General features: G+C 57.1%; 5 protein-coding genes across 5 annotated transcripts; all 5 read left to right on the top strand.

Annotated features, from left to right (window-relative positions):
* Positions 1-2,367: 2,367 nt before the first annotated feature.
* Positions 2,368-4,518, top strand: LINJ_32_1570 (metallo-peptidase, Clan MA(E), Family M41; the record flags this gene model as incomplete). Its single annotated transcript, XM_001467841.2, has 1 exon — positions 2,368-4,518. The coding sequence occupies one exon, from the start codon at positions 2,368-2,370 to the stop codon at positions 4,516-4,518; it is 2,151 nt and encodes a 716-aa protein (XP_001467878.2).
* Positions 4,519-6,145: 1,627 nt separating this feature from the next.
* Positions 6,146-7,273, top strand: LINJ_32_1560 (conserved hypothetical protein; the record flags this gene model as incomplete). Its single annotated transcript, XM_001467840.1, has 1 exon — positions 6,146-7,273. One exon carries the CDS (start codon positions 6,146-6,148, stop codon positions 7,271-7,273), a length of 1,128 nt encoding a protein of 375 aa, XP_001467877.1.
* Positions 7,274-8,057: 784 nt separating this feature from the next.
* Positions 8,058-8,630, top strand: LINJ_32_1550 (conserved hypothetical protein; the record flags this gene model as incomplete). The annotated part of the gene is made up of 1 exon (XM_001467839.1): positions 8,058-8,630. The coding sequence occupies one exon, from the start codon at positions 8,058-8,060 to the stop codon at positions 8,628-8,630; it is 573 nt and encodes a 190-aa protein (XP_001467876.1).
* Positions 8,631-13,009: 4,379 nt separating this feature from the next.
* On the top strand, positions 13,010-14,428 carry LINJ_32_1540 (conserved hypothetical protein; the record flags this gene model as incomplete). The annotated part of the gene is made up of 1 exon (XM_001467797.1): positions 13,010-14,428. One exon carries the CDS (start codon positions 13,010-13,012, stop codon positions 14,426-14,428), a length of 1,419 nt encoding a protein of 472 aa, XP_001467834.1.
* A 1,126-nt stretch (positions 14,429-15,554) lies between these two features.
* LINJ_32_1530 (conserved hypothetical protein) lies at positions 15,555-16,394 on the top strand (the record flags this gene model as incomplete). The annotated part of the gene is made up of 1 exon (XM_001467796.1): positions 15,555-16,394. The coding sequence occupies one exon, from the start codon at positions 15,555-15,557 to the stop codon at positions 16,392-16,394; it is 840 nt and encodes a 279-aa protein (XP_001467833.1).
* Between the last annotated feature and the right edge of the window lie 1,918 nt (positions 16,395-18,312).

The following is an 18,312-nucleotide window of genomic DNA, read 5'->3' as shown; positions in this document are numbered from 1 at the left end:
GACGTCGGCGGTCCGGTGCTGGACGGCGTGGCGTCGCAGCGGCCCGCGATCGTGTCAGCAGGGCGGCGCCATCCATAGGAGTTTAGGCGGCGTGCCAGCGTGGCTCGGACGTATCCCCTCCCCCCGCCACCCCTCCCCTCGGTCCTCACACGGCCTACTAGTGTGGGTGGGTGGGTGGGGGGCTGAGTGCCACCGCCGATGAGGGGGCAGGGATGCGCCAGGGGTGGCGACGGGGCATGATGGACGCGGCTGTGAGGGACCCTGCGCTGCGGGCCTCTGGGTATGGTTTGAGGCGGAGGCGGTGTTCCGATGACAGAGTCGGCGCGTTGCTGTAAGGCTATTGCAGCGCTGCTTCGCACGACGCGATGGGGAGGAGGGGGCCTGCGGCAGGCGGGGCAAATTGGAGGTAAAGCCGTGCTGTGCGACCGAGAAAGAGATGCGTACGAAGGGAATGCGAGTAGTGCGTTGATGGTGGGCCGTGGTCGGGGCATGCGGCCAAGGAGGATGCGCTGTCTCTTGTATCATTACCATCTTCTCTGTTTTTCGTCGTCCATCCAGTGAGGTCCCGGATGCCTGTGGTGGTTGTGGCGATGGTGCGAGAGAGGGAGAGGGGGCTACATGATGAGTTGCCCGCCTGTGGATGCACCGTTGTGCTTATCTTTGCCCGCCGTTCTCCGAACATGACAGCGTGGTTCGCCAGGGAGGGGAGGAAGGATGGAGGTGCGATTGCACATGTGACTATTGTTCTCTTTTTTGTTCCTTTGGCCTCGATGTCGCTGGACCGTGGCAAAGGCTGCGCTAACTCTCATGTGTAGTTGAGGGGCAGCCAGGCTCTTTGCAAAGGGGCTTCCGTGACCTTATGGCACCCGTCGTCTTCCGGGGAAGGTCACTGCCCGTGCCATCCGTGTAAGTCCTGCGCCATGCGACTGTCTCCTTTGGCGCCTCCGACCCGGTGAGACGGGGTGATGAAAGGATCGGTTGCTCAGCAGTCGCGTCAGTACACAAACACAGCAGAAACGCGTGTGTGTATCCTTTAAGACGCCCTCTACGCTTGCCGGTGTAGCCTCGGTCTAAGCGGCGCGATCGCACGCACTGCCTCGCAAGTCGGCTTGACTCTGGCGTGCGTGCTGGCTCGCTTAAGGGCCTCGATACGGTGCTCTCTGCCTTGTGCCATCCTACTCTTTCCCTCTCATCTTGGGTGGAGGTGAGGAAGCATTTATCATGCCCGGCTGCGCACGTTCACGCTGATCCGCTAGCACTCACAGCTGCGCATGCCGAGGTGGTTTTGACGGCACACGGCCAATCATACACAGCGTACATGAATTGTATGACGAGATTCCTCTTCCACGGCGGAGGTCGCTCCTCTACCCCCTTTTTAGGAGCCCCACCGCTTGAGGGAATCTGTTGGCAGAACGTCGAGTGATCGCATCACTTGCAAGCCGGCATGAAGCTGCATCTTCTCGAGGTAGCAGCGCCTCTGTCCTCCACTGCGCGATGAGATGCACCGACTCTGTTGTCTCTCCGTCACTCCTCCCCTCTCCTTCCTCGTGTCTCCTCCTAACGCTGCGTGTGTCGTACTCTGTCTCTCTGCCCACGAAGAACTCTGCATCGACGCAATCCCAGCCCCACGCACAGAGCTCATATCTTTTTCTTTGCTTGTTGCTAGCTCCTTTTTTTTTGGCGGAGTATTTGCGGTGTTTGTTTTCTCGGACGTCGCTGGTACCTCCTTCGCATTTTACCTCGCTCCATCTCTCTCTCCTCACACCAACCCTCTGCATACCAATTGCCTGTGCCTCTCTTGGCTCCCCTTCCGTCTTCACTTGGCTTTCTCTCTGGCGCGGGCGTGCGTGCGCTCTCCCGTTATCACTGGTGTGCTTCCGCAGCAGACATCCGCACACCTACAGCACTGCAGGCTCGCTCGCACACGCGCAGATACCCAGAACGCTACTAGAGAGAGAGGGAGGGTGCTGCACACACACACACAATCTACATATATATATATATATATACATTCGCAAACACGCAGAGAGGCCCTCGAGGACGTTGCCGCCGAAGTTGCCTCTAAGGTTTCCACCTGTTTTTCCCCGTTTTTCTTTCGTTGTCCTGCATCTTGGACTGGTGTCGTTGCGGCTTGTGGGGTGGCGGCGGCGGCGCTTGCCCTTATTATTATTCTTTGTTGGCTTTGGTGTTTTCCTCTCGCACTCCAGCGTGCGCGGCGCCTTGTCCGTTCCTCTCCCGCTTTCTCTCTCTTGATCCCTTCCCCCTCCCCCTCTTCCGCACCTGTGCGTATTGTGACTGACGCCCTTCCCTACGTGGTGAGGGATACCTCCTATTATTCTTGAAAGAGACACACAACGACCATCCACAATGAACCAGAACGACGCCTCGCCTGGCGGATCACTGTTCCAGCAAATGTACAGCGCGCAGCAGCAACAGCAGCAGATGCCGCCGCCGCAGGCATACGGAGGCCAGCTTTCACTGCAACCACCCCTTACTCTTCAGCCGCAGAAAAGCAGCCAGGGTGATGGCTATGCACAAAACCCGTACACAGTTCCCCGAGAAGGCATAGGTGCGTTGCCGTTAACCTATGCCGGCTACAACTACCCGTCCCAGCAAATGATACCCCAGCAGTATAGCTACACGGCGCAGCAGCAGCCCGCGCGCATGCCGGCGGTGTATCAGCCGCCGGTCCAGGATGACGACTACTACAAGGGTTTCCACGATGGCGTTGTTCGTCCCTCTGGGCCGGTTTGGGGCAGCGCCGTCAGCTGGATTCTACCCCTTGTCGTGAACGTGGCCTTCTTTGTTGGCCCTATCTGGTACTTCCGGCGCAAGTACATGCATGCCATGGCGAGTGCGGCCGGCTCCACTGCCGCGTCAGGGGGCAAGGGTGGTGCTGGAGGCTCGTCGAACATGATGAGCGGGCTCATGGACATGATGAACCCGATGAAGCCGAAGAACTTTCGCACTGAGGTGAAAGGGACGACGTTCAAGGATGTCATCGGCATCCCTGAAGCGAAGGAGGAGCTGAAGCAGTACGTGGACTTCTTGAAGGAGCCCGCCAAGTTCACTCGCCTTGGCGCGCGGCTGCCGAAAGGGTGCCTGCTGACCGGGCAGCCTGGCACCGGCAAGACGCTGCTGGCCCGCGCCGTGGCCGGTGAAGCAAACACGCCGTTTTTTAGCTGCTCGGGCGCCGACTTCATTGAGATCTTTGGCGGCAGCGGCCCAAAACGTGTGCGTGAGCTCTTCGAGGAGGCGAAGAAAGCGGCTCCCTGCGTTGTGTTCATTGACGAGATCGACGCGATCGGCTCGCGCAACCAGGGTGGCCGCTCCATGGGCGGCGGCGGTAGCAGCGAGGAAAACCGCACTATTAACCAGCTTCTCGCCGAGCTTGATGGCTTGACGAGCAAGGAGGCGATTGTGGTGATTGCCGCCACAAACTATCCGGAGGCGATCGACAAGGCGCTTCTGCGCGAGGGCCGCTTTGACCGCAAGGTGACCATTCCCATGCCGGATCACAAGGCGCGCTGTGAGCTATTCGAGTTCTACCTCAACCGCATCATCACTGGTGACCCGAACTGCAAGCCCAAGGTCCAGGTGTTCAAGACGCGCAATGAGGCCGAGGCGGGAGGCAGCGGTGCCGCGCAGGCGTCTCCGTCGGCTGCCCTGGCCAGCAGCGAGAAGGCCGCCACAGAGACGAAGGCGCTGGTCACAGAGGACGCCAAACCCGAGTCGATTAAAGTGATCCCCGGCGTGAGCAACAAAGAGTACGCTGTCGTGCTCTCGGACCGCACCCCTGGGGTGTCGCCGGCGCAGATTTCTACGATCGTGAACGAAGGGGCCCTCAACGCGGCCATGAATGGCAAGGAGGTGGTGCCGCTGGAGGTGCTTCAGGACAGCATCGACGACGTCCTCATCGGCAAGAAGCACCGTCAGCGCATGAGCAACGCGTCGCTGCACCGCACCGCCTACCACGAAGTAGGCCACTGCATCATGGCCTGGACAAACCCGCTGCAGAAGGACGTCATCAAGCTGTCCATCATTCCTCGTGGTCGTGCCGGCGGGTACACGCAGCAGGTGCAGGACGAGGCGATGGAGCCGCAGACAGACGAGTTTCTCTTTTCACAGCTGTGTGTGCTGATGGGCGGCCGCGCCGCGGAGCGAATCTTCGAGAAGGACATCTCCATCGGTGCCATGGACGACCTACAGCGTGCCACCCGCTTGGCGATGGAAAAGCTGCTCAAGTACGGCATGTCCAAAACCATTGGCCAGCTCGCCTTCAAGCCAAACGACAAGAATGACGGCCGTGCGTGGATGACGTGGTCGGAGAATCTGCACGCCAAGGTGGAGGCCGAGGCCCGCGCGCTTGTCGAGTCGGCTTATGTGCACACAGAGAAGACCCTGCTAGCCCACAAGGATAAGCACCAGAAGTTGGCAGAGTTGCTTCTTGGCAAAAAAGAACTGGACAAGGCAGATATTGCTAGCATCCTCGGCGCTCGTCCGGTGCTGAAGGCCTAAAATGTACGGAAAGGAACCTGCGTGTGTATCCTTGTGTGAATAGCGAGGGGTGAGAGTGTGCACGCTTTTTTTTTCTCACGGAAAGCCAATATCCACCGTTGAAGGGCACCACGCTGCGTTGTCCCTCGAGCATCTACTGAAAAGGCAATCACGTAGCTAGTGCGAAGGCACGTGTGGGCTGGTCCTGCTTCATGGGCCCCTGCATTATGTTTCCGTGCGTCTACGCATTTTCCCGGTCTCTTCGAGTCCTTTTTTCTTTCATTACGAGCGGCTTTCCTTTTATTTTCGTTGTACTGCTTCCGGTGTTGGACTCTGTCCTCTGCCACCCTCCCCATCCTATTCGCGTCGGTGAGGTTTGCCTGGCCTGCAGGGTTTCCCGCTCCTCTTAGTGTGCGTTTTCGAACCCTCTTGTGAATGCAACGCTGGCTTACTGTGTTGGCTGGCATCGGCTGTGCAGATTGTTGCGCGATGGCTCCTTCGGCATTATTCTAGCTCTGCTACTCACCACAAGAAGGAAGCCGGTTTGCATACCTCCACGGCGGGAGCGTTCAGCGGCTGATGGTGTTTCTCTAGGCTGTCTGTCTGTGTCTGTGTGTGTATGCATGCGTGGGTGTTGTGTCGGTGCCTCTGGTTACGTGCGCTCTTTGGACGTGGTGATGCTCTCTTGCACATTATTAGCCTCTCTTGCTCTTTTTTCCCTTGTATTGATCTAAGTGCTTGCCTTTTGGATTGTGAATGGGGGAAGGTGGCGGGGAGGAGGCAGCGGTCCCCCTCCCCTTCTCCCTTTCAAGTCAGTACGTGCCCTGTTACATGTCACAGAAAAGAGCATCAGCAAGCGCGAGCAGACGGTAGGCTTGTCACAAGTCTGGTGTTAGGGCCGTGTCGATATGAAAGACAGTACGCTTGGCATCTGAATTCAGATGGCGACGGCGGTACCTCTGTTGGGCTTTTGACGAGAACTGCGCGAAATCCGCCGAGGTGGCTTCAACACTGTGGCGCCGCTCAGGCGCACGAGGGTGTCTCTGGCGGATGAGTGGCAATGGGTTGCCATTGAACGCCTCTTTATGGGAGCCCTGATGTTTTGCGCGGCTCCCTCTCCGCTGCCGCGTTCTCTTGCATGCCTGTATGGTGAGGCTGCGCAGTTGAGATGAGTGTTAACGCTTTCCGCTGTCCTTCGCCTTCTTTGCACATCTGTCGCTCGCTTTACTCTCTTCGGGTGTGCTCCGCTGCATGACGTAGCACTCAGGCGGGTGCTGCAGAGCAACACACGCGCACCCACGTAAAAGATGTGCGACTCTCACTCTTCATAGCTATGCTTTATAAGTAGTGTTATCGGACGACTACGCAGGCTTTACTGGCAGAGGCGAACGAGGCTTGTCGGCTTCTTTCCCGGGTGCTTGTACCGTCCCCACCTCCCACCTCTCTTCAAGCGCACAGAAAGCAGAAAAGCAAAGTCGTCACCGCAGAGGACTCCTCCTTGACCTTGCTCTTCTCTCTGCTGCATTAGACGGATTATCCTGCGTTAGAGGGGGGGCGGGGTGCCAGGAAGGTGCAGCGCACTTGCGCTGATCCTTCTCGCTACTCGAAAAGAGGGCAGGCGAACAGAACATCATACACTGCTGTGAGGATGGACATCTCCGCACCTCTTTTCTCGGATGGTCTGGTGACCCTACCGGCCGCCGAGCTACGTGAGTCACTGGAGAACATACTCAACGCTATCGGTGCCTCTGCGTACTCGTGCTCGGAGGAGAGCAGAGCCCTTGAGGTGCAACGTCAGCGGGTTCTTGCTCTTCTATCCAAGCTGGACGCAGGAAACGCTCCCTGCGACTCGCCGGATACGGCAGCGTCGCGACGAGGTACTCTTCTATCCCCAGCTACCTCGGAGGCGCGCGATAAGCATACGGGGCCTTTGCACATCTCCTCCATCAGCAGCGAGGCTGCCGATGTACGGAGTAACGCGGCAGGGAATGATATGTCCGCGACGTTTGCCGAAGCAGGCGATGCGCGCACCACATTTGTGCTGCATCCAGACCATCGCTGCCTCCTGGCCAACCTCTTTTCGAAGTCGAGACGACGCGACGTGACGGTGCCTTCGAATTCCTCGTCGCCTTGCGTTCTATCCCTGCCCTTGAAGCCAACTGTGGAGAAGGGCGGGTTGGATGGTCGAGATGAAAATGATTCTGTTCCATGTGCCACAGCCGCCGTGCTACAACAGATGGGGCAGCTGTGCTGCTCGCCTGCGGTGCTGCTTTCCCTTTCCGAGGACGGGAGGGAGCTTGTCTGTGAGGGGCATGACGTGCCATCAAGCGTTCCGCGACGCTGCCGTGTAGAAGTGGATACTCCTCAATTACAGCAGTCGCGGTTCTGCGCCATGTCAGCGCGAGTAAATGCTCAACGCCGTCTGCGCTGGCACAGCGAAGCGACGGATTCGCGTAGCTTCTGGATCAACGTGTGGCCCTGCTATGGTGGCTCAGCGGTATCGCGCGCTCGGCATCCGACGCGCGTCCTCGTTCGAGGGCGATACCGGTACTTCGAAGACGTGCTGGAGACGGCGGCGAAGCTGACCGACTGCAAGCCCGCCTCACACGCCTTCTACACGCCTGACGGATGCCCGATTCGTCACCTTGAGGACCTGATCGCGGAGCACCACTACCTCCTCTTTCCCTTCGGTGGCTTCTACCGTAAGCAATCTGTGCCAACTGCGCTTCTGTGGCTCTTGTACACTGACGCACGCCACATCGTGCATCACTCGTAGTGGGACGAATCACAGCGAGAAGCAGCGGCGACGATGAGGAGGCGCACACATTCTAGAGCGCTGGGTGGCCTCGATGCATGAAGAGCGCAGGCTATGCGCACCTCTGTGTGTGTGTGGTGGAGGAAAGAGGAAGGGGAGGGTGCGGGTAAGTTTGACTTGCAAAGGCGGCTCCTTTTTTTTTTGCTTCTTCACGGCTTGTACACTTCCTCCTCTCTTTTGCTTTTGTGTAGGCCACCCGCCATCCCGTCTCTCCCTTTTTGTGCCCCGGCTGACCATCGTGTTTTCTGTACGGTACTCTCCTTTTCTGTGATGTTGTTGTGCATGCGCTAGAGAGCTCCATGGCGACACCCGTAGCGCGCGCAGACGCCGCAGCACACCAACAACGATGGTGATGAGGGCTGTGTGGGTGGGGGAAGGCGAAGTCAATCGTGTTCGCCTCATCGCCCACTAGCCCGTCCTTGTTTTCTTTCTCTCTGAGCGACCGGGTCGTGTGAGAGAACGGGTGGCAGGGAGCATCACGTGGCATGCTGCGCACGTCTTTGCCACCATTTCGTGGCGGCATCTAGTGCCAGCTCTGGTCAAGTTTTTCCTTATTATCAACTTCCTTTCGCCTTCCACCATCTTCCGCTGCCCACTTTCGGGGTTTCCCTCATGCTCCCCACACAAGTCTACAGCCCTACCCCGGCAAACACACAGACGCTAATATTATTTGGCTTCTCCTGAAGAAGGGCACAGCTACACCGCCTTGTAGATTCAACTTGCACCGCCACTTCTGGAAGGGAGCATGAGTGAGGGGGGAAAGCGCCGCAAGGTGTACGGCTTCAAGGCTGAGCGCCAAGCCTTCTTTTCGAAAAATATCCGCCGGGCTTTCTTCGAGGAGGGTCGGCAAAAAAAGGATGAGGAGCGCGCTCGCATGGAGGCCTACCGAAAACTATGCAAGGAGGAGGGGATTGTGTCGAAGCGACTCGAGGACTACGACCGCACGCGCAAGGCGGCCAAGGAAAATCTGAGCAGCACTCTTGAGCAAGTCGACTATGACCAGAGTCTCACGAACAACGAAAAAAAGAAGCGTAAGTACAACCTGAAGCGCAAGTTCGCGGCGACGACGGTCAACGACCTCATTGACAAGCAGCAGAAGCGCTACAGCGCTGTCTCTGGAATGGAGGAGGTACAGCGCAGGCGCCAACAAGAGCGAGAGGAGAAGCAGAAGGCGCGCCAGGAGCGCGAGCGACAGAAGCAGTCGCGCGTACAAGCACGCAAGTCGCGCAACGCGCTCTTTGCCAAGCGGACCAAGAAGGGGCAGCCGGTTATGTCGAGCCGTGTGGAGTCTCTTCTGCAGAAGATCAGCCGGCAATAAGGGGCAGCTGTCGGTAATCGTGGTTGTAACGAGCGTTGAAAAAAAAAAAGACAGCTCGCAAGGACGCTACACACACACACACGCAGACCGGCACGCAGGCTTTTCACAAACGTCACCGTGAAAATGCCCCCCTCTGAGGGCAGCTGGCCTTTTCCGAACACCCCCCCTTTCCGCTTCCCCTTCCCTTTCCCGGCGGCACCGCGCTCTGCTGTGCTACTCCTCTGTCCAACCTTTAGTGCGCCTTTTTTTCGTTTTTTTTTTTCGAGTTGGATGATCACATCGTGGTTGTACACGACATCATGGCCGCCATTCTTGTCCTCACTCTTGTCCCTTCCCCTCCCCGTTCCTTTCTCATGCCCATGCTGAACGTGCACACGATCCCGCCCCCTTTGGTATCGTCTTTGTCGTCTGGCCGCTCCAAGAGTGATGTCGGGCCCTGCAGCTGAAAACTAAAGAGGACAACAGGCACATGAAGAGATCCTCACTGGCAGCGGCAACGCCGTCGCGGGCGAGAAACAATGAATATATTTTTTTTTTCGCACTCGCATACCTGCTCTTTCCTTCCGCATTCCTGTATGCCGCTTGATTCCTGTGTTTCTGATGACCAGATGCGCCCGTTTCAGTGCGGCGTATCACCCAGTCCACTACACTAGCTCTTTGAGTTAAAGCCAAGCAGCCCACCCGACTCTCCCCCTGCTATCCTCCGCCAAATGCCGAGCCACCTCTGGCTGTGGCACGATCAGGCACCTACGACGTAAGGCAGCGGGGGTGGAGGAGGAGGAGGAGGAGGGTGTCTGAGCGGTGCATCGCTGCTGACGTCGGCGGTCCGGTGCTGGACGGCGTGGCGTCGCAGCGGCCCGCGATCGTGTCAGCAGGGCGGCGCCATCCATAGGAGTTTAGGCGGCGTGCCAGCGTGGCTCGGACGTATCCCCTCCCCCCGCCACCCCTCCCCTCGGTCCTCACACGGCCTACTAGTGTGGGTGGGTGGGTGGGGGGCTGAGTGCCACCGCCGATGAGGGGGCAGGGATGCGCCAGGGGTGGCGACGGGGCATGATGGACGCGGCTGTGAGGGACCCTGCGCTGCGGGCCTCTGGGTATGGTTTGAGGCGGAGGCGGTGTTCCGATGACAGAGTCGGCGCGTTGCTGTAAGGCTATTGCAGCGCTGCTTCGCACGACGCGATGGGGAGGAGGGGGCCTGTGACAGGGGCTTCGGCAAGAGTGTGTGTGTATTTGTGGCGTTTAACTCGTGTACGGCAGAGAATGTTCATGCTGCAAACAAGAAGACGAAACGACATTTTCGGCTGTACGGCTGACTCTCGTTTTGATGAGGGATCTTACCTTGTGGGGCGCAGAGCCCCTCAAAATGCCAAGAGGCGTGTGCCTACCAATCCGGACGGCGTGGCCAGCAACGAATGGTACGTGGTCGACATCCGGGCAGGGGTCCTTGTCTGTCGCTATCGGAATCTTTTCGTTTATCTTGCCATCTGCGCCGGTATTGGCAACCTTTCCTTTCGATTTCACTTCTTCCCCGCATCGCTCCCTCGCGCGTTTGTACGGGCACCGACACACACACACACACACACACACGCATACACACACACACACACACGATTCGTCCCCTCCCACTGCCCCGTTCGGGCTGATACTCGACGAGCGCAGTGGTGCGTAGAGATGGCCTTCTAGCTTCATTTCGGTCTCTCATATGGTAAGTCGACACACTTGGGTGGACATACTGAGCGCAACCAAAAGCACAGCTGCCGGCCTGTTCGCGTGTCGTTTCCTGTGTGTTTCTGTCACTACATCTTTTTTGCTTTGGCACGCGAAAAATGGAGCATGAGTACGCCGGGAGCGCCAAGGAAAAGCGCTCAGTCACGTCGTGCTATGAATACTTCAACATGTATGGGTCCCATATGGGGTATCTCTGGGGGTGCGTCCTTCTTCTCGTGGCGATTATTTTTCCCTTGGCTGTGATGGGGTGTCGCTCTCGCTCCGTGTTTCGCCGCCGACGGTTGCGGTCACCTGCCCCGTTTAGTTGACGTTTGCCTTTCCATCTGGTTGGCGGTTACAATTTTGCGGAGGGGAGCACAAAGGGGTATAAGGAAGACGGTGTGATTGCACCATGCTTTTTCTCTGTGTATGTGTGAGAGAAATCGGCACTTTTCTGACATCATCAGTGTCGGCCAAGAGGAGCCACGCTTTCTAACTGAATCTCCGCGCGATGCTCCTTTCTCTATTTTGGCACTTGACCGTTTTTGTATTCGGATGATGATGAATGTCGACGTGCTCTGCACTTTCCAGTTCCGCGGCGACAAGAGGCTTAGCGGCTCAAGCATCTGGCCTTCCCACGGACGTCCTTTTCTTGTGCGCAGTGCAGGCCTTTTCCGCAGCCCTGATTTAGTGGGGCTCTCTGCTGTGAGGCGCTTCTTGTGTTTCCAGTCTCTTCTTGTCTCCAAACTTTTTTTTTTTGGAGTGGTGGTGCTGGTGGCATGCCGAGCAGTTTGAATGGTCGTGGCGCGTCGGTATTGCTTCTCGTTCCTCTTCTTGGGTTACCGAATGGGTCGGCACGACTGCCCGTCTGCATAGATGTGCTGAAAGACGGAAGTGAGGATTACGGCAGGGAAAGAGCCTCGAAAACTGTGAGGGTGCTCATCGAAAAGAATGGTCCACTTTTTTGCATGCACACGAGGAAGAAACAGGAACGTGCGCCCACGTGCATGCTGTCAAATGTGTACACAGAGGAGAGTTGGGGCGAGGTTTCCTTGCTACTGGTGATGAACGTATCTCAACTTGTGCGTGGCGAGCGAAAACAAAAAAAAATAACGGATGTGACTGAGTGCGCGTGTCCAATCACACACAGGTAATGCTTTCAGGGCATTGGGCGGCTCCTCTTGCTCCCTTACCTGGCCACTGGCGCTCGGTACTCTTTGCCGTGCTGTGCCCTGACGTCTTGCCGATCAAGAACACCAAAACAAAAAAAAACGAAGGCGAGTAAGCGCTGCGTGCAGAACTACGACCACTTCTTCCTTGATAGAAATGTCGAGCCAGCCGCGAAGTCGAGTCCGGGCAAGGACTCCAATGCTACGCTATGATAGCGGCCTCAACCCATCGCGCTCGTATCACCATCTGCTTCCTGTGGAATGTTTCTGTGTGCCTATTCACAGTATCGCGCTCCTGTGCAATGTCCGTCGAGGTATGCATTCCCGTTCTGTCTTTGCGGATCTTGTGTACCTCCTTCTTTTCACCGCCGGCAACTTCTCGTTTTTGCCCTTCCTCCCTTCCTCGCTGGTCTCCCAACTTCTACTCTACGGTGGAACGAGTATCTGCTCTCTTTTTTTTTCTCCTGTGGGTATCTGAGTGGCGCTCTTTTCTCTTCTCCGACAAGCGCAGGACAACCACCACCGAGGTGCCATGCTGTAGAAGATCGCCCCAACTCAGTTTCGCGTCAAGATTAATTTTCGCCCTTTAATGTTGGAGGGAAAGCGTCGAGCACCCCTTTAAGAACACTGCTCTGTCGTCTGCCTGAGAGCATTCTTTTTACTTGTGACTACTCCTTCCGTTTGCCGTCCTCCGTTGGACTACATCTGTAGCATCCCTGAGGCGCCACCACGCGAGAAACCACCGCTCCCGCTCTCTCTGTGCGCGTGTGAACGTACTCCCCAGGCGCGGAAGAGCGCTTATCGCAGACGACCGCTTCTTATCCGCCTGCTCTCGTGCATCAACCTCAAGCGGGTCGACCATAATCATTCCTTGGCCTTGGTTACTCTAACTCGCACGTGCGTAACTTGTTTTCGTTTGTTTTCTGCGGAGAGGTGGTTGCATTCACCATGCGCACTTCCGCAGCGGTGCTGTCGCTGTTTCGCGGACAACGCCGCCTTTCCTGCACTACGACCGCCGCGCTCGCCACGCGCCGGTTTTCTCGAAGCGCCGGTGACCGCCTCCAAAAAGATTGGACATCATTATCAACCACACCACCCCGGCCTGGGTCAGACACACCTGCGCCGCCGTCGTCATCCAAGTCCTCGGCCGACCTGGATGCACGCGAGTGGGCTTTGCGCGCCGCCCCAGAGGGGACAGCCAGCTCCAAACGCGGCTCCTCTTTTGCATCCTTAGCGCCACAGCACGGGAGCGGTGAAAAGGTCAATGGGATGGATCGCACCGCGGGGCTGTACACGCACACGATCGTTACTGAGGCTGACAAGGCGCCAACTGGCGTGGCAACGCCGGCTACCGCGTCCTCCGTTAGCACTGGACCCGGCTTGGCCGCTGAGCGAAAAAAGTACGCGGCTATACCATTACGCAGTAGCGGTACCCGTGCCGAGCCAGGAAATGGGAGCCACGACGCGTCACCGCCGCCGTCCGCATCGAATGCGAGACGCGAGATGACAGCGCCAGCAGAGGCACCGAAGAAGATCAAAACGGCGGCGCGACCGCAGGACGGCCCGATGGTGCCAGACTACGGGCCGCTGCGTGCAACCGGCCTATGGTCCGTAGAGGAGGTGCTTGACGAGTCGAAGAAGACGGTCGACTTCCGCCGCATCGACGATGTCGAGAGCGAGATCTTCGAAGGCCGCACGAATGTCGAGGAGGCACTCGTCCCATATGCGGAAGAGGAGGCGTGGAAGCACAAGCTCATGTTTGAGTACAAGTTCAAACAGACACCAAAACACCTCACGTGGAAGGAGATGGGCGAAGAGATCGAGTGTATGGACTGCGTGATCGAGCTGGACGAGCACCGCCCCGAGGAGCTCTTCACGATTCTCTTCTACTTCACAGATAAGAAGACCGGCACGCGCGACTTGGTATGGTCGGCGCGGAATGACGTCTCGTACTCGGAGGGATTTACGGATCTCCTGGCCGCCGTCGGGGCGTGCCTCGGTCGCTCGGACGTGCATCGCACCATCCGCTTTGATGACGGCGTCGGCTGCACGCGCGACCTCACCTTCCGTAAGCGGTCTCGCTACACATCCGACGTGTACGTGGCCTTTCGCCCTCCCGAGAAGTACGACAAGTTTCAGCGGAAGGAGGAGAAGGACGAGTACGAGGCATCCATGGAGAGGGAGGGCATGAGCACGTGGGGGTACCACCCGTCCCTCATGGATCCGGAGTTCAGCGAGCTAGACTTCAAGGACCCGGAGGGGACGTACGAGGTTGCCATATCCGCTCACGGCTTCTCTTTTGTTGTGCTGCGAGCGATTCGTCGCCTTCTGGCCCGGCCAATGAGAGACTTCTACCGACCTTCGCAGCTGATGCGGACGGCAAAAGTAAGGACAGAGGACGAAGTCGGCTTCACGCATGCCTTGAAGGGCTGGCTGGGCGTCGATGAGCAACTCTACCCCCACTACACTCCCATCGAGGCGCTGCAGGACCACTGGCTGGGCAAGGACGCCCCGTTTAGTCTCTGCGCCATCGTCAATAAGCTGCGCGAGATGAACTATCTCAAGAAGGAGAACCCTGAGTTTCAGTCGTGGCTGTCGGTGCGGAACCACGACACGCACCTCGCCATTCGCAACATGGGTGTGAAGCTGCTGGGCGTTGGGGCCAGCACGCTGTTTGTCCCGGTGTCGCACAACGCCACCGTGAACCGCCTGCTCCCTAAGCCACAGCAGCGCCGGCTGGAAAGTCGATTTTCGTTGAACGCTGTTCTCGGGCTTCCAGACGAGACGCGTAAGCTGAAGGAGTTCAAACAAATCACTGGCCACGACCGCATCACCGACGCGCCGACGTCTAGCACGCAAGGGACAGCCACGGTCGCGTCTTCAGCCCAAGACGAGGCAAGCGTGAAAAATTCGCCTACATAAATGAGCGAGGGCTGCGTGTGCTCCGGAGAGAGACGAGTGTGCTAGGGTTCCTTGTGGCCTTTTCTGCATGAAGCGCATCGTCTCTGTGCTGTCGTTCCTGCGTGCAGCTTTTTGGAAGCTGCCTTGGTATGCGTCTTTGACGACGTGCAGGTGCCTGTGCGTCTTTGTGTATGTGTGTGTGTACATTTGTGGGAGGGAAAGGGGGAGGGCGGAGGAGGATGGAGGCTCACGGTACCCCCATTTTTTTCTGGTTCACTCTTTGTCGCCTTCTCGTCGCGGACCACTCCACGTGTTTGGTCAGTGTGCTGTGTGCGTGGTATGTGCTGTGTATTGCCTTCTTATTTCCACGTAATACACTTCCGGATTCAAACTTCTCACCGTTCACAGAAAGAAAAAAAAAGGAAACCTTTTCTTCGCCACGTTGTGGATATAGAGAAGAGGCTCGACAACACACTCTGCCGTGACATGGCGATGAAATCGTGGACTGCCTCTCTCTAATGTGCCAGCGCGTGAATCGGGATCGCGAAACTGTGATGGTGGCACCTCTTGTATGGTGGACAGCACGTCACCGGTTCATGGCCACACCTACAGTGAAACTTCGTCGCTCTTCGCCCCCCCCTCCGAGTTGCCTTGGCAGATGCCCAAGAGTCGTTGGCATGTTAAAGGAAATGTCAAGAAGAGATGTGTGGCGAAGTGCTCCTTGTGGAGTAGGGGCGCATCGAGACGGACAAAAATCGTTGGTGGCGGGCTCATGGCGCAACTCGAGATTTGAGGTGTCTCTGTGTCTTTGACTGCTGCTATTCCGCATTACGTTTGCATTCCATTCCGTCTCGAGGCTTCTTCACCCACTGCTCCACTCCCCTTTCTCCCTCTTTTTCGCTGGCTGCAGTCGCGTATCTGATCAGTGTCCTTCACTCTCCATTACTCTTTTTTGTTCGCCGCGACCAGCATTCACACGCACCACCGCTTTGCCGCTCGTGCTCGTGCACTCTTGGTTGAACAGTGGCCAACGCGGCGGAGAATCGGCACGCTGTGCTGTGCGCTCGGCTTTCATTGTTCGGAATTCGTGCTCCTTTTGTGTGTGTGTGTGTGTAGTTCTTCCTCTTCTGTCGTCTCCAAAGTCAGCATGAGTGACGAGGTCGACTTCTGGTCCGCCACTATTGCGGCGTATCAGCCGCTGCAGCTTACTTCGCCAGTGCTCACCCCAAAACTGCTGAAGAGACCGCCGTTTCGCTTTATTCACGACATCGTCTGCAGCATTGACGCGCGGTTTGCGGCCTACGATCACATCATTCCAGCCGAACTGCGCGACTCGGCTCAGGTGGATACAAAAGAGAAGAAGATCGAATATCTCACTACCCTCATCCAGTACATCAACAAGATCATGAAGGTGGAGATCGATGTCAATCCAAAGAAAATCGTGTCAGGCAACGAGCCCGAGAAGACCAACGTCTTTCTTCAGTACCTGGCCGCTGGGGTCGGCTACGCGCAGCGGGAGAAGGCCGCGCAAGCGGCCTCCGCACCACAGCAGAAGAGTGCCACCTTGCTCGCCAGCTCCGCGTCTCCACCCGCAGCGTCGTTTTCGACCAATCCGGCTCACGGCAACTTGTCCCTTCCTCCAGCCAGTAGCCTCTTTCGTAAAAAGTCAAGCTCGAGGGACCCCACCGAACGTCGGAGATCCCACGTCTCTGTCCTTGATGAGGCAGCGAAGTTTAATGGAAAGCTGAGCGGCTACTCGCTGAATCTGAACCTCGACGAGCAGCGCGATGTGCGAAGCGAAGGTGAGAGCATCGTGCGCATGTGGAACGAGCTCGCTAACCCGCAGACTGAGACGAAACCGTCGCACATGCCCCAAGAGGCTCTCGAGACGGCCATCAAGAGACAGATTGAGACGGTCAAGATGGTGCAAGAACTGCTGAGCGAGAATGACCGCGTCATTGACAAGCTAGAATCGCTTGTCACATGATCCGTCTGATAGCGCGATCCAAGTGTGTGTGTGCGCGCGTGCGTGGGAGGACTACCTTGGCAAACGGGCGGCGCCTAGTGCACCACAGCAAGAGGAAAAGTGGGAGATGCCCGTTCGCGGGGCTCCTGCGGGGGCTGCCATGACTCGCCGATGCCGCCATGGCGGTGCCAGGTAGATAGTCGCCGAGCATTTCTCCTCTTATCTTTCCGGCTCCCTTTAGTGCTTCTTCAATGTTCATGTGAAAGGTGGCACGTGCTGTTCTCACTAACGCGCCCACGTAAGGCACGGGATATGCATCTTCACCCTTCTGTGCTTTTTTAGTTGGTTGCTCGTCTTGCTCCCGTGTTATTGTAAGTCCCCTCCTCACTACCACCACCACCGTCACTGGCTCTCTCCGACCTTCTCCATCTTTTCTCCAGTGCCGCAGGCGTATTCAGCCGAGAGGGAACGCACACATGCATGCATGCTCGTGCACGCACAAACGTGACTGCTGATGGGCGGGTCCTTTATTTCAGCGGTATTGCTATGTTTTTTGCCAAAGAAGAAACGGAGCAGGGAAGTGCGTTCTCGCTTGCTTTTACTGCTCTATCTGCCTTCGGTCTCTTGTCCCCTCCTGTCTCGTCTCTATCGCTTAGTGTCTTGACGTGTGCAATGGTGTGTGTGTGTGTGTGCTCGACAGAGGACGTTAGGCTTTACTTCCTGTTCACCCGCCTTCCCTTGTGTGCATTGCGCACGTGCCCGCTCGCTTCATTCTTATCTATTTGGCGTTGTAACTCTTGTGCTGCCGTGCGCAAGCTGGGAGAGGGGGGCGGCGCTATATCTGTATGGGGGCTATCCATATCTGTGTCTGTATGTGCCCACCACGCAACCCAGCCCCACCCACTCGTGATCGCCTTCGCCATCTCGACCCAGTGGCAAACAGAGGAGACTAGAAAATAGCACCTTCACTGCAACAAGAAACGAGGAATCGAGCAGCACTTCTGGAAGCCGTCTCTCACTCACCGCTGAAGCTTCCAGACGAACGGGATGGCTAACTGTACAGGAGCGAGAAAAGCACGCCCGACCTTCGTCACGGCAAACAAGACGGTGAATCGTACCTATTCGGGTGCCCTCCACCCACCCACCCCCGTCTTCCTCCTTGGCCCAGCACTTCTACTCGAACTCACCCACCCCTTCTTCTCGTCCCTTCTCTGTCCCTCATTTTTTTTTTCTGATCTCCTCGAATTCCGCGGTGCAGCGTGTGAAGTCTTTCAGCATAGAATCTCGCGACGAAGCGGAGGAGGGCTCCTCCCCTTCCTCATTCCCCACACGGCAACGGCGCCCAACAGCCCTCCATCCCACCACCGGTGTGAGTCTGCAATTGTGCATGTGCATGTATGTATGGTACGTGTGTCCTGGGGCAGAACTGTGCTATCACAGGACTGTAAAGAGGCGTGTTTGTCCTCCCTCCCTCCTCCTCCTTATCCCGTTTTTCTTGTTCGATATCGTCATCGCGTTCGTCTTCCTTGATCCCTTTAATATATATATATATCTGTGCGTGTGTGTGATCCGTTGCTGCGTTGATCTGAAGTGTTTGCTCTCTTGCTCAGGAGGGAAGACAGTTAACACTTTAGCTGCCGCCGTCGCAGCAGCACCATCTTGCCTGTCACCTCTGTATTGGGCGAGTGCCGACGTCATCATAAAGATACGCGTTCGACCCGCGGCTTTTTGACCTCAATGACAACGTTGAGCGTTCTTAACCAGTCCACTACCTCCCCTCCCGCTGCTGCTGCTGCTGCTGCTGCTCGCTTTCGTTGTTCTCGGGTCCGCGCTGAGGAGATACTAGATTGGCGTTTCCCGGTGAACGTATCACTATCCTGTTTTTTTTTTTCGATCGCGGAGCTGCTAGCCGCCATCGCTCTGGTAAGCGATCTGATCT

Source organism: Leishmania infantum, chromosome 32 (genome assembly GCF_000002875.2).
Source record: "Leishmania infantum JPCM5 genome chromosome 32".
Lineage (NCBI taxonomy): Eukaryota > Euglenozoa > Kinetoplastea > Trypanosomatida > Trypanosomatidae > Leishmania > Leishmania infantum.
Note: the sequence above shows the minus strand (reverse complement) of the source record. Positions and strands in the feature narration are given on the sequence as shown.